The sequence below is a fragment of the Lissotriton vulgaris genome, chromosome 5 (assembly GCF_964263255.1).
Source record: "Lissotriton vulgaris chromosome 5, aLisVul1.2, whole genome shotgun sequence".
In the NCBI taxonomy this organism is placed as follows: domain Eukaryota; kingdom Metazoa; phylum Chordata; class Amphibia; order Caudata; family Salamandridae; genus Lissotriton; species Lissotriton vulgaris.
The window spans coordinates 709,740,247-709,753,579 of record NC_141693.1 but is presented as its reverse complement, the minus strand read 5'-3'; the positions used below and the strand labels follow the sequence as shown (position 1 = coordinate 709,753,579).

Genomic DNA, 13,333 nt, shown 5'->3' with positions numbered 1-13,333 from the left:
CCCAGCCAGACTAAAGTCGATAATCCAGTGAAACACGCAAAAAGTGGGGGTAACCATAGGAAGCAGATCCTACTCTCCTACAGCCATCACCTCTGCCAGAAGAATGAGTGCACTCCAGGCTCTTTCTTCTAAACCTCCTTTCCTCTCTGTCCATCCGGACAAAGTTGTTCTGAGGACTCGTCCTTCCTTTTTTCCCATGGTTGTTACTGCCTTTCACATCGGTCAGTCTATCACCTTGCCCACCTTCTTTCCGCCTACGCATCCCTCGAAAGAGGAGGAGAGGCTCCACCGTCTGGATCCAAAACGTGCGCTCTCCTTTTATCTGAACCGCACACGACCGTTCCAGGTGGATGACCAACTCTTCGTTGGCTATGTGGGTGCTAAGAAGGGACAGGCGTTGCACAAATGGTCCATCTCTCGGTGGGTCGTTTTGTGCATTAAGGCTTGTTATTCCTCGGCTAAGCAGGAGCCTCCTGTGGGGAGTGCACCCATTTAACTCGGGCCACAGCGGCTACTACTGCTCTGGGTCGGAGAGTTCCTCTGCAGGACATTTGTCAGGAAGCTACGTGGGCCTTGCTGCATACGTTTGCCAAGCATTACTGCTTGGACAGCCAAGTCCGGAATGATGGCTTCTTTGGCCGTTCCGTTCTCCAGGACTTCCTGGTTTAATCTTGGTTTGCAGGCCCACCAGCGGGGTTGGTATTGCTGGGGTATCTATTCTAAGGCAAGAAATCTAACTAACGTGTTTCTTTCAGATGAACAAGTTACTTACCTTCAGTAACGATATATCTGTAAGAAACATTAGTTAGTTAGATTCCTTACCACCACACCCATCTTCCCCGTTCTGCGAACTGATTTCTAGGGTTAAGGTATCTCTCTTTGAGGGCCCTAGTTTCATGGCATCAGTGTTGGTCTCTGGCATGGCTCTGCGTTCCTGGTGCGGAAAGCTGTGTACAGAACTGATATCAGCGCGCAAGGGCGGCGTCTAAGTACTCCGTCATCCCGGCGATCACTACGCCGGCGATGGACGCGGAGCCGCAGACGACTCCTACCGACGCGCAGGGGTACTGTTGACGAAAACTTTTTGGATCCAGTCTGACGCCTGGCGGTAATTCTAAGGTAAGGAATCTAACTAACTAATGTTTCTTACAGATATATCGTTACCGGTCTCTAATTTTTTCATTAACGAGACCATCTTCAGGACTGACAAGTATTATATTTGATGGCTCCTATTTTAATGTAGAACAAAATTAATTACCATTTAGTCTAACATAAATCATACACATAAAAAGAATTGCACTATATCACCCACATTCTTGTGCACAAAAACAAACTTATTTGACTTTGGAAAAAGACTTTGTTAATAATTCACAATTTGTTATCTTTTGTACTTTCATCTTTTGGTATATCATCTATTTACAAAATTCATGATCAAGATCTTATTTTCTGCATAATAAAATCAACTGTTAGCATGTCTAGACAGAAAATTCTAGCAATTCGATTTGTTCATATCTATGTCAGCTCCCTGACTTTGTTGGTACTATGCTAATATATTTACAACTTTATTAAGTATCACAAATGTAAGTTTTAACTCATTTCTTACTTGTGTCATGTGGTTAAACTCATGATTGGCCTGGAGAGGACACTTAATTTTAGGCGGAGTACACCTAACCTATTTTATCAAAGATGCCATTGTTTACATTATGGTTCAAAGATGGGGATCATAATAAAAAACCCATCTGTAATTGAAATTATATGGTTCTTTTTAATTAACCCATATGGACATACCTGAATTCAAAAAGTCGTGTAAATTGGCTGAGTATCTTCTCAAATTGGTGACCTCACGTATATTAATCTGGATTCAATTATACAGAGGCGAAAGAGACAGAAACAGGTCTATTTATTGCTGTCTAGATGTTACATTCATTCTATACTGTAATAATATGTAAGGCATTATTACCTTAATCTAAACAAAAGACACATATTATATATGTCTTGTATATTTGTGGAAAATGACCCGAAGTTGAAGAGAATATACGTGAGGTCACCAATTTGAGAAGATACTCAGCCGATTTACACGGCTTTTTGAAATCAGGTATGTCCATATGGGTTAATTATTAGTCATGAAAGAAACTGATATCAGCGCAGAGGCTGGCTCTCATATGGGCACCACATCAATTCGGATGCGGCACGCAGAGTTACTGCCCAAGACGTTTCAGATATAGTCTGTCACCTGGTGAATATTGAAACGTGAGGAATCTGCAGTTAGAGTCTCTGCCAGAAAAAGGTTTAGCAAAGGTAAGAAACTTGTTTATTGAGATGTTCTTGTCCTGCATAATACAGAAAAAAATGTATCTGCAAAACTCACTATAACAGCAACAGACTCATACTTGCTTTGTTGAACGTTACACATCCTCTTGTGATCAATGTCACTTTTGTTGTTTAAATGTTTTCTATAGCTTCTGTTGTAGATAGTCTTGTTTTATGTTCAGTGATTCTATTTCTTATCCATAGATGGAAGCCATTCCCGAATCGCTAAAGAACATGCTGCTTGTGATGGACACAGCAGGAATATTCCATGATGTAGATTCTCAGACAGGTTACTCAGATCTTTGGGAGATCACCTGGGAGAGGATAGACTGTTTTCTGCCGCACCTCCGTGAAGAGCTTTTTAAACAGACAGTAATTCAAGGTAAGTAGAATCCCAGAAGGCCTGAAAGTTAACACCAGCATTTTTAAATTAAATGGCAAGGCCTGTGGTCGTGTGTAATATGAATAGGGATCCAGGGTTTATGGTATTTGTTATTTAATGTTTCCATCTGTATTTATCCATATTTATTTTTCGCACATCTTGTTGGTAATTTTCCATATCTGAAAGAAACACGTTAGTTATAGATTCATTACTTTACAATTACCCCCAGGGGTCAGACGCTCCGGATAGTTTTTATGTCAGCAGTACCTCTGTAGTCGCTGGGATGATTTTGCGGCAGCTACTTAGACGCCGCCCTCGCGCGCTGACGTCCGTTCTTTTCCCGCGTCAGTCAGCACAGTTCCGGGAAGAGCGGTGCCTCAGTCATTTTTTGACTAACTGTTTCTCGACTTTTGTCAACTTCTTTTTTTGAGTCTTCAACTCAGAGAGTGCACAAGAGATGCCCGGTTTCAAGGCCTGCGGATCCTGTCATCGCATGATGTCGGTGACGGATCCACACCACGTGTGTCTTTTTTGCCTAAAGCGCGACCATGACCGCAAGTCGTGCTCCGACTGCCGGTCGGTGGAACCCCAAGTCGTGCTCTGACTGCCGGGGCTGAAGGCTTTGCGGCAGCGGTTCCGAAAGCTGCTTGTGCACCGGCACTAGTTCCAAATCTTTGAAGTGTTCGCACTCGGACTCAGGTAACTCGAAGCATAAGAAGTCGAAGAAGCATTGTCGCTCTTCGACTTCTCGCCAGTCGGCGGATCCGACGAGGCACGCGGGTGGTGTCCCTCCCACGGCTCCACACGCGGAGCCCGCAGAGTCGATTCCAAGTTCCTCTCCCTTTCCGGGACCCGAAGTGACTCCTGCCCAGCTTTGTACGTTCTCCAAGGCGATGCATGACGTCTTTGGGCAAACCGTCTCGCCGGCGCGCCTTCTTGCCCCACGGACTCAGTTGGGCGTAGGTCTTCGCTGCCGGCGGCTCCTGCCACAGGCTCCCCTTGGATCCAGGCCTGGATTCAAATCGGCGCCGGTTGACCTCGATACGCTTCCACCGACGCCGCCTCCGCCGGCACCACTACTGCGTTTGATGCCGATCGGCCCTCCGGCAAGTGTCAACCCCGGGCTCCATCACGACGCTGACCAGGACCGGCGCCGTCCGATGCCAGACCCGGTGCCGAGTGGGGTTATTGTACCCCTGTTCACACCTTGAGCCTCTTTTCACCCTGAGTGGCATCCAGACGATGAGGAGGAGGACTGGGAGGGGTCAGGTTACTCTTTAACTGACCAGCTTGGTTATGACCAAGACTGGAGAGAGGAACTGGGGGATGCCAGTGGTCGTGACACTTTCCCTTGACCATGGCATGTTGTCTCCTCCGACCATGGCTACGGAGGAGGCAGCGTCGTTTGCAGTTATGCATTGGGCAGCCGAGTCTCTCAACCTCGAGCTTCCTACGGTGGCGATTAGGACTAACCTCCTGACAGAGGTGCTTCAACCGGCTGCGAGCTCTTTGGAGCCCCTGCTGTCGTTTAATGAGGCCCTCACCGACGTCCTTTTGGGCACATGGTCCAGGCCCAACACAGGGGTTCCCGACGCCACCGGCCGGATGGCTCCGGGCAACCACACTTTCCTCTCCCAACACCCCACCCAGGAGAGCTTGATAGTCCAAGCCTCCTCTTCCAAAAGCGCCTTCCCTACCGCTCCACCGAAAAGGGAATTCAAGAAGCTGGATCACTTTGGTAAGAAAAGGTTCTCTTCCGCCAGCTTAGGACTGCCGCCCGTAAACACCGCTTGTCTCTTGAGCTGTTATTCCCACTCGGTGTGGGATATAGTGGCGCAGGTGCTGCCTCAGTGTCTGGAGGAGGCCCGGACAGTGCTCTCCCAGACTGTTGCTGCCGGGAGGGATGCAGTAAAGTTTACAATACGTTGTGGACTGGGCACAGCCGACTCTGTAACAACAATGGAGGAGTACCCCCTGGGGGAAAAATACAGAGAACAATCTCTGCTTCTAGAGCTGAAAGCTCAGGTCAGCACAGTGTGCCCCAACCCGTTACCAGACAATGCATGTCCTTAAAGAAGACCCCTCACTCACCAACCTGGTTAGTGACATGCTTCATCATCGGGGTCCCACCCCATAGGCCGAGTGCCCACAGGGTGTGCTACACCTGACTACAGTGGAGCGGGTTTCTTTTTTTCTTTTATATGTGCATAAAATTACAGTGACAAGTGTGTTAAAAAGGGGCCAAAGCTACTCACTTCAAGACTTTATTCTTGAGTGCTTGAACCCCTATAAAACCAGTGTGACACCCGTGCCTAATTAGGAAGGCTTTGGTGTCAGAATATTTCCTTGTCTGTAGCGAACCGTCGCTATGCCTGGATGAGGTCCCCTTGCTTTTCAGGGGATGTCAAGAACACCTTGATGGACATGCTCTTTAATGGCCGTCGCCTTTTTGGGGACAAAGCGGACAACTCTCTAGAGTACTTCAAGTACTCAGGGGCTACGGTCAAGTCCTCTCCACCTGCCCTGCGCAGTCTGCTTTTCGCGCCTACGGAAGGGGTGCCCCGCTACATCCCGCCCAGAGCCAGAGGCCGCAGCAAGTTACCCAATCTTTGCGCAGCCGGGGACGTCGGAACAACTGTCGTGGTTCAACCCCCCCTCTGCAGTAGCCTCCAAACCCTCCTAGTCCGACCTTTCAGGCCCATCAAACGCCAGTGGGCAACAGGATCTGCCATCAACATCCCCACTGGAGCACCATCACTTCGGACAGGTGGGGTTTGCAAATAGTCCAAAAGGGCTACTCCCTCCCCTTCAAGACTACCCCTCCAGCCATGCCACCAAGATACCTCCGCATGTCAGATGATCATCTGGCCCTTCTCCAGCAGGAAGTTGCTGCTCGCTTGGCCAAGGGAGCCATCGAGCGCGTTCCTGTCCCAGAAGTATGTTGTGGTTGTTAGTTCCACTACTTTCTGGTTCCCAAGAAGGACAAGGGCCTGCGTCCTATCTTGGACCTCAGGGACGTCAATCGCTTCCTCCGGAAGCAGAAGTTCAAGATGTTAACGCTTGCTCAGGTCTTGTCTGCCCTGGACCCGGAAGACTGAATGGTAGCGTTGTACTTCCAGGACGCTTATTTTCATATCCCCGTCCTGCCGGCCCACTGGCGTTACCTGCGGTTCACAGTAGGCCTCGAGCACTTTCAGTTCACCGTGCTCCCTTTTGGCCTTACCAGCGCCCCTCGGTTGTTCACGAAAGTGATGGCGGTGATCGCAGCTCATCTACGCAGATAAGGGGTTTCAGTCTTCCCCTATCTCGACTACTGGCTGTTGAAGGCATGCTTGCGCCAGGCAGTCATCGCCCACCTCCAGACTACTGCCGACCTCCTGCATATGCTGGGGTTCTCTTTCAATGTGCCGAAGTCGCACCTGATTCCCTCTCAGAAGCTCCTCTTTATCGGAGCGGTTCTGAACACGGCACAGTTTCGGGTTTATCTGGATGCCCAAAACTGTGGCATCCTGATCTCCTAGGGCTCCCCCTTATCCTCTCCCGACTTGAGCGCCTTGACACCTCAATGTGATCCTGTCCCTATTCTAACAAGCGCTGGGTCCTTCGGTTCGCAATCTTTGGTGATAGTTTATCTCATCACTCGCTCTCTGGTGAAACATCAGCTAGAGATATTCCAGCTGCTGGACGGTGATCAGGTGGATATCCTTCTCCTCTCTGAGTATGGCTGACCGAGGACTCTGCCCAGACATCCTTGCCGCTATCCCTACAGGCTACTATATTTTACAATCCAATAGGGCTGATGGGAGAGCAGGAGGGGGGAAGGGGGGGGGGGGGGGGGTTGCAGCTATCATTCGCTCCGAATATAAATTCACTATCCTTGAAACTCTTTCTCCTTCTAAAATTGATTGTCTCACCCTCAAATTCTCCTCTCCCAGGTTCTCTTGTATTTGTGTCCTTGTCTATCGTCCTCCCGACCGCATGCCCCTTTTTGCCCAACAGTTCGGTGAACTTGTATCCCGGCTAGTTATCAACTCCGCCAAAATTCTTATTATCGGCGATTTTAATTATTGGCCGACAGACCCCCGTGAGAGCAATCTCTCTGAGGATTTCATCGACCTTTTACTTGGTCTGGATTGCAGTCAGTCTATCACTGAGGCTACCCATAACAAGGGTCATATTCTTGACCAAATTTGGACGGCCAACCTTGATATCTCCCCCCCTCAGTCTATCCCTGTTCTTGGTCCGACCACTTCTTTATCTCATTCTCTATCAAGCTCTCTCTGCCTGTTCACTCTAGTCACATCACTAACTTCACTGCCCGTAATTGGAAGCATGCCAATCTCGAGGAATTCCTTGTCACCCTAGCCTCCACGGCCCCTCAGGATTTGGCCTCATTGTCTGATCAGGCCTCCAAACACGAGCAGTGGTTGGTATCTGCCAGCGATAAAGTGGCCCCGCTAAAAATTATAAAATCTAAGCGTCCTCATGACGCTCAGCGGTGGTTCACTGATCAATTGAAACTGGATAAACTGTCCCTCCGTCAAGCCGAGCGCCGTTGGAGGCGTAACTATGACTCTACATCTAAAACGGAGCATGTCAACCTACTGAAACAGTATAAAAAATCCATTTTACTGGCTAAAACCTCTTACTTCTCCCAGAAGATCTTGGATTCGGCCTCCAAGTCTAAGGACATCTTTTCTATCGTGGAGGAGCTTACTTTGCCGGATCGTGTCACTGTTCAACCTCTACCTTCTCAAGCCCTTTGTGACTCTTTGAATTCATACTTTATTGAAAAAATTGTCACTATCAAGAACAATATTCCCTCTCCCTCTTCCCCTACCCCTCCTCCCTTGCCTCCCATGAATCCCTGTCGTCTGGATGTTTTTCCCCCTATCTCCCCGACCGAGTTAATCTCTTTGTTAAACTCAGTGAGCTTGGGCTCTCCTAATGATTGCTGCCCCCCTCAAATCCTTAAAGAAGCTTTCTTAGCCTGTCCGGATCCTCCGCTATCATTGCTCAACAACTCGCTTGCCACCAGCATAGTCCCAGCCTCTTTCAAACAGGCGGTCGTAGTTCCCATTCTAAAGAAACCCGGCGCAGCTCCCTCGGTTATGAGTAATTTTCGACCTATCTCCCTTCTGCCCTATCTGGGGAAAGTCTTGGAGACTTATGTCACTCATTGTATCAGCACATTTATTGAGGGTTTTTCTTTTCTGGATAACCAGCAAGCCGGCTTTCGACCAGCTCATTCCACCGAAGCTGTCATCGTGGCCGTGATGGATGTGTTACGACAAGGTGCCGACAAGAACATCGCCCAGGCTCTTGTATTACTGGATCTGTCGGCTGTGTTTGACACGGTCGATCATACCATCTTGATCGACCGAGTCAACAATGCGGGCATCCAGGGCACAGCCCTTGCTTGGATCAGATCCTTCCTGCACCAGCGCTCCCAGGCAGTTCACCTGTCCACTTTCTCTGCTTCTTATTCCCCCCTTTCCTGTGTAGTCCCTCAGGGCTCTGCTCTGTCGCCACTTCTGTTCAACCTTTATATGCATCCCCTCATGGATTCCCTCCGTCAAACCCCAGCTACTATCTTTAATTATGCAGACGACTTACAATTGATTTTTCCTGTTGATTCCTCCCCCTCTTCCTGCACTAACTTTCAATCCACCATGCTTGCTATCTCTGAGTGGATGCACTACAGTCAGCTGAAACTTAACCCTAACAAGACGGAGCTGGTGCTGATGGATGAGCAGCCAACCCTTGGAATTCCAGCTTCTGGCCTCCCACTCTCGGGACCTCGCCCTGCCCTGTCAACTCGGTAAAGAGCCTGGGCGTCATCATAAGTAGTGACCTATCTATGAGGCCTCAAATTAATGCAGTTACATCATCCTGCTTCTTCCATCTGCTCAGGATATGCAAAATCCGTAGGTTTCTCACCACTGAGGCGCTCGCCCTTGTCATCATGGCTCTTGTCACCTCCCGCATTGACTACGCCAACTCCATCTATGTTGGAATACCGGCTTTCCATCTACACCGGCTGCAGTTGGTGCAAAACCAGGCGGCCAGACTGGTCCTTCGTCAGCCCAAACATCAACACGTCTCGCCCCTGCTGAGGAGACTGCATTGGCTTCCTGTGGCCTACCGCTGTATGTTCAAACTTGGCTGTACTGTTTTTAAGGCTCTTGCCGATCAGGCTCCTGCCTTCATCACCTCCAGCCTTCAGCGGTACACCCCCTCGAGAGACCTTCGGTCCATCTCCCACAACCTTTTGATGGTCCAAGGTACAAACGTAAAAAGCATGGTGGCTCGTGTTTTTCTTTACTGGCCCCCACTCTGTGGAACTCCCTCCCCATCTCTCTCAGACTATGCCCCAGTTATGTCCAATTTCGTAAACTTTTTAAAACCCACTTCTTTCAGTTGGCCTATTGAGTTATTCTGCTGTACTGCTTACCCGCTATTGTCTTTGAGCGCCATGAAACAATTTTGGTGACCGTGCGTGGTATAAATGCTTTTAACATAACATATCTTCCTGAACTGAGAGTCCAGGACATTCGGGTTATGAATCTGATCTTTCAGCCCTTGTCCTGGGTGTCAGTCAGGATGACTTTGAGGCTGCAGGGCCTCCTGCTGACCAATCATGTCAGATGGCATATGCGGGCTCTGCAGTGGAACCTGAAGTTCCAATGTGCGCCGCATCAGGGGAACCTGTCCGAATACGTCCATATCTCGGAGGGCACTGCACGACAATTGCAGTGGTGGCTCACGGATCAGCATTGGGTCAGCAGCAGATCACTCTCCCTTCCCCAACCAGAGCACCCAGTGGTGACGGATGCGTCCCTCCTGGGATGGGGCGGCCTAATGGGCGAGGTGGAGATCAGAGGCCTCTAGTCTCCGGCGGAGTCCAGGCTCCATATCAACCTTCTGGAACTCCGGGCGATCCTACTGGCACTGAAGGCATTCCTTCCATCTGTCAAGGGGAGGGTAGTGCAGATGTTCACAGACAACAATGCAACAAGCAAGGCGGGGTGGGGTCGTGGACCCTATGTCAGGAGGCTATGCGTCTCTGGACATGGCTGGAACATCAAAGCACTTCCTTGGTGGTTCAAAACTTGGCAGGTTCTTTGAACGCTAGGGCAGACAAACTCAGTCGCAGGTGCATGATAGATTACGAACGGCGTTTTCACTCGGAGGTGGCGCAAGGTCTCTTTCAACAGTGGGGAGAGTCTCGGTTAGATGTATTCGCCACCGAAGAGAACACGCAATGTCAGCAGTTCTGCGCATTGGAATTTCCAAGGCGGCATTTGCTCGGCAACGCTTTTCGTTGCGATTGGAGTTGCGGTCTGTTGTACGCCTTTCCATCTATACCACTTCTACCCAGACTGCTGAAGAAGATCAGACGCGACGGGTCCAAGTCGTTCTTGTGCCACTGGACTGAGTTCGGAGAGTTTGGTGTCCCGAGCTACTCAGTATGAGCGTGGATCCCCTGATCCATCTGCCTTTTCGGGAGGATCTTCTGTCGCAGAAGCAGGGGACGGTTCTTCACCGAACCTGTCCAGCCTCTACCTCTTTGCGTGGAGATTGAGCGGCGACAGTTGATTCCTTTTGATTTGCCTCCTGAAGTCTGTGATGTCATTCTGGCAGCCAGGCATCCCTCCACTAAGTCGGTATACGCCTGCAGGTGGAACAAGTTTGAGGCATGGTGCACAGCAAAGGCTGTGGAACCCCTTTCTGCCCCTCTTTTTGAATTCCTACCGTTCCTGCTTTCTTTATCCCAGCAGGGCTCTGCTCTGGCACTATTAATGGCTAACTTTCTACTATTTCAGCCTTTCTCAGGCTACCTGATCAACCCTTTCTTTTTAAGTCCCCTGTTGTGAATACATTTCTCAAAAGGCATTACTCCCCTTTTCCCTCCTATTCCCTTTGTAATGCCACAGTGGGACTTGAACCTGATTCAAGTCCCACTTGAACCAGGCTGAAGAGGACAGTTGTGAAGAGGCTCCCTAGGAGCCTCTTCACAACTGTCCTCTTCATTTACTAACTTTGAAGACTGCTTTCCTGGTGAGCTCCAGGCTCTTTCATATAAACCTCCTTTTCTGTCTGTTCATCTGGACAAGGTTGTGCTCAGAACACGTCTATCCTTTTTGCCAAAATTTGTTATGGCTTTTCATATTGGGCAAACTATCACTATGCCCACTTTCTTTCTGCCTCTGCACCCTTCCAGAGAGGAAGAGAGGCTCCACCGTCTGGACCCAAAACGTGCGCTCTCATTTTATCTCAACCTCACACAACAGTTCCGGGTGGATGACCAGCTCTTTGTTGGCTACATAGGCGCCCAGAAAGGCCGGGCTGCACACAAGAGGACTATCTTCCGCTTGGTCGTCTTGTGTATTAAAGCCTGCTATTTGGCTAAAAAGGAGCCTCCGGTGGGGCTGCACACTCATTCTACCAGGGCAACAGCAGCTACTATAGAATTGGGACGTGGTGTCCCGCTGCAAGACATCTGTCAGGCAGCTACGTGGGCATCACTGCACACTTTTACTAAGCATTATTGCCTTGACAGCCAAGTCCGGAGAGACTTATTTTTCGGCCATTCTGTTCTGCGTGACTTTCTGGTGTGATGTTGGTTCGCAGACCCACCACCGGGGTTGGTATTGCTGGGGTATCTATTCTAAGGTGTCTCTTTCAGATGCACAAGTTACTTACCTTCGGTAACAATATTTCTGTAAGAGACATTAGTTAGTGATAGATTCCTTACCGCCCCCCTCCATCCTCCCCGTTCTGAGAACTGATTTCTAGGGTTACGGTCATCCTTTTCAGAGCCCTAGTTTCTATGCACCAGTGGTCAATATCTTGCATGGCTCTGCGTTCCCTGCGCGGAAAGTCGTGTACAGAACTGACGTACGCGCGCAAGGGTGGCATCTAAGTAGCTGCCGCAACGTCATCTCGGCGACCAAGGAGCTACACAACTCCACCTTCCGACGCGCAGGGGTACTGCTGACAAAAACTTTTCGGATCCAGTCTGACATCTAGGGATAATTCTAAGGTAAGGAATCTATCACTAACTAATGTCTCTTACAGATATATCGTTACCGAATGTAAGTAACTTGTGCGTTACTTGCCTTCGGTAATGATGTAGCTGGTAGAGACCCAGTCTAGCTGCAGATTCCCTAATTTTGAATATCCCCCAGTCGCCAGTCTGATCTGGAGATTCTTCAGCAATACCTCTGCGTGCCGGGGGACAGCGTTGCATGGCTCCGTCCCAACATCGTCCTTGGATATAACATCAGTGGACCGTATAAGTCCCTCTCGGTGCGCTGACGTCAGTTTTCTTCTGTGAAACTTTTCACAGGAGAAATTTTGGCCCAGGCCCGAGCGCCTAGTACGAATAAAACCTATCGGGCTAAGTGGAAGAGATTCTGCCTTTGGTGTCGGAGAGAAGGTCTACATCCATATACTTCTGCACCGCACCAACTCTTGCCTTACATCCTTTCTCTTGCGAAATCCGGATTGGCTCCTTCTTCTGTAAAGGTACATCTAGCGGCCATTTCTAGATTTAGACGATCATCATCAGGTCCTTCCCTTTGGTCTGCAAGGATCATTAAACAGTTCCTGAAGGGTTTATTCAGGGTTTTTCCACCAGTCCGGCCTCCACCACCAGCCTGGCATCTTAATTTGGTCCTCTCACGTCTAATGAAGGCCCCATTTGAACCTATTCATAGGGCCGACCTGAAGTTTCTCTCATGGAAACTGGCTCTTCTCTTGGCGCTGACATCGGCTAGAAGAGTTAGTGAGCTCCAGGCTTTCACAATTGAGGAACCTTTTCTACAATTCAAAAATGATGTTCTCATCCTAAGGACAAATCCAAAATGTATTCCGAAGGTACCCTCAGAATTTCATCTGAATGTGCCGGTGGTCTTAAAATCCTTCTTCCCGCGGCCCTCCACACCAGCTGAAAGGGCCTTGCACTCTTTGGACATTCACAGATGTCTCAAGTTCTACTTGGAGCGAACAAGGCTATTCAGAAAATCTTCCCAGCTTTTTGTTTCATTCAGTGCTCCACGGAAGGGGTGTCCAGTTTCTAAACCCTGCATTTCCCGCTGAATATCCAGTGCAATACACTTTTGCCATCAAGCAGCGGGGAAACCACTTCAACGAGCAGTTCGTGCTCATTCTACGAGATCAATGGCTTCATCGGTGGCTCTATTCTCAGGTGTCCCGATCAAGGATATATGTAGAGCGGCGACATGGAGCAGTGTCCACACCTTCACTCGACACTACTGCTTGGATTCTTCTGTGATAGAGGATGCAGCAGTGGGCCAGGCGGTTTTGAGGAACCTTTTCCAATAAGTCAGTGAGCTTTCCTTACTATCCCGCCTTCCTGTTTGCATATTTTGTATTACTTGTTATTATTCTGCTTTGTGATGCAAATGTGTATCTGTTTTTTCTTATCAGGATTATGTATGACATTTACAGGTACACATATTACAAAATATGCTTTTTCTCTTTACTGCTGGCTATTCTGATACAAAGCATAGGAATCTATGAAAGTTCCAATACTGGGGCAAGAAAACAAGTTACTTACCTGTAACTTTGGTTCCCCAGTATTGGTAACTTTCATAGATTCCCATGCGCCCACCC

The 13,333-nt window shown here is 49.0% G+C and overlaps 1 protein-coding gene across 6 annotated transcripts in view; it reads left to right on the top strand.

Annotated features, from left to right (window-relative positions):
- The window catches only part of GBF1 (golgi brefeldin A resistant guanine nucleotide exchange factor 1), a 2,509,897-nt gene that overhangs the window by 2,377,122 nt on the left and 119,442 nt on the right, over nucleotides 1–13,333 (top strand). For all 6 annotated transcript variants that reach the window (XM_086922141.1, XM_086922138.1, XM_086922142.1 and 3 more), the window contains exon 38: nucleotides 2,515–2,692. In XM_086922141.1, coding sequence (XP_086778267.1) covers nucleotides 2,515–2,692 — 178 coding nt within the window. The remainder of the gene's footprint in view (nucleotides 1–2,514; nucleotides 2,693–13,333) is intronic.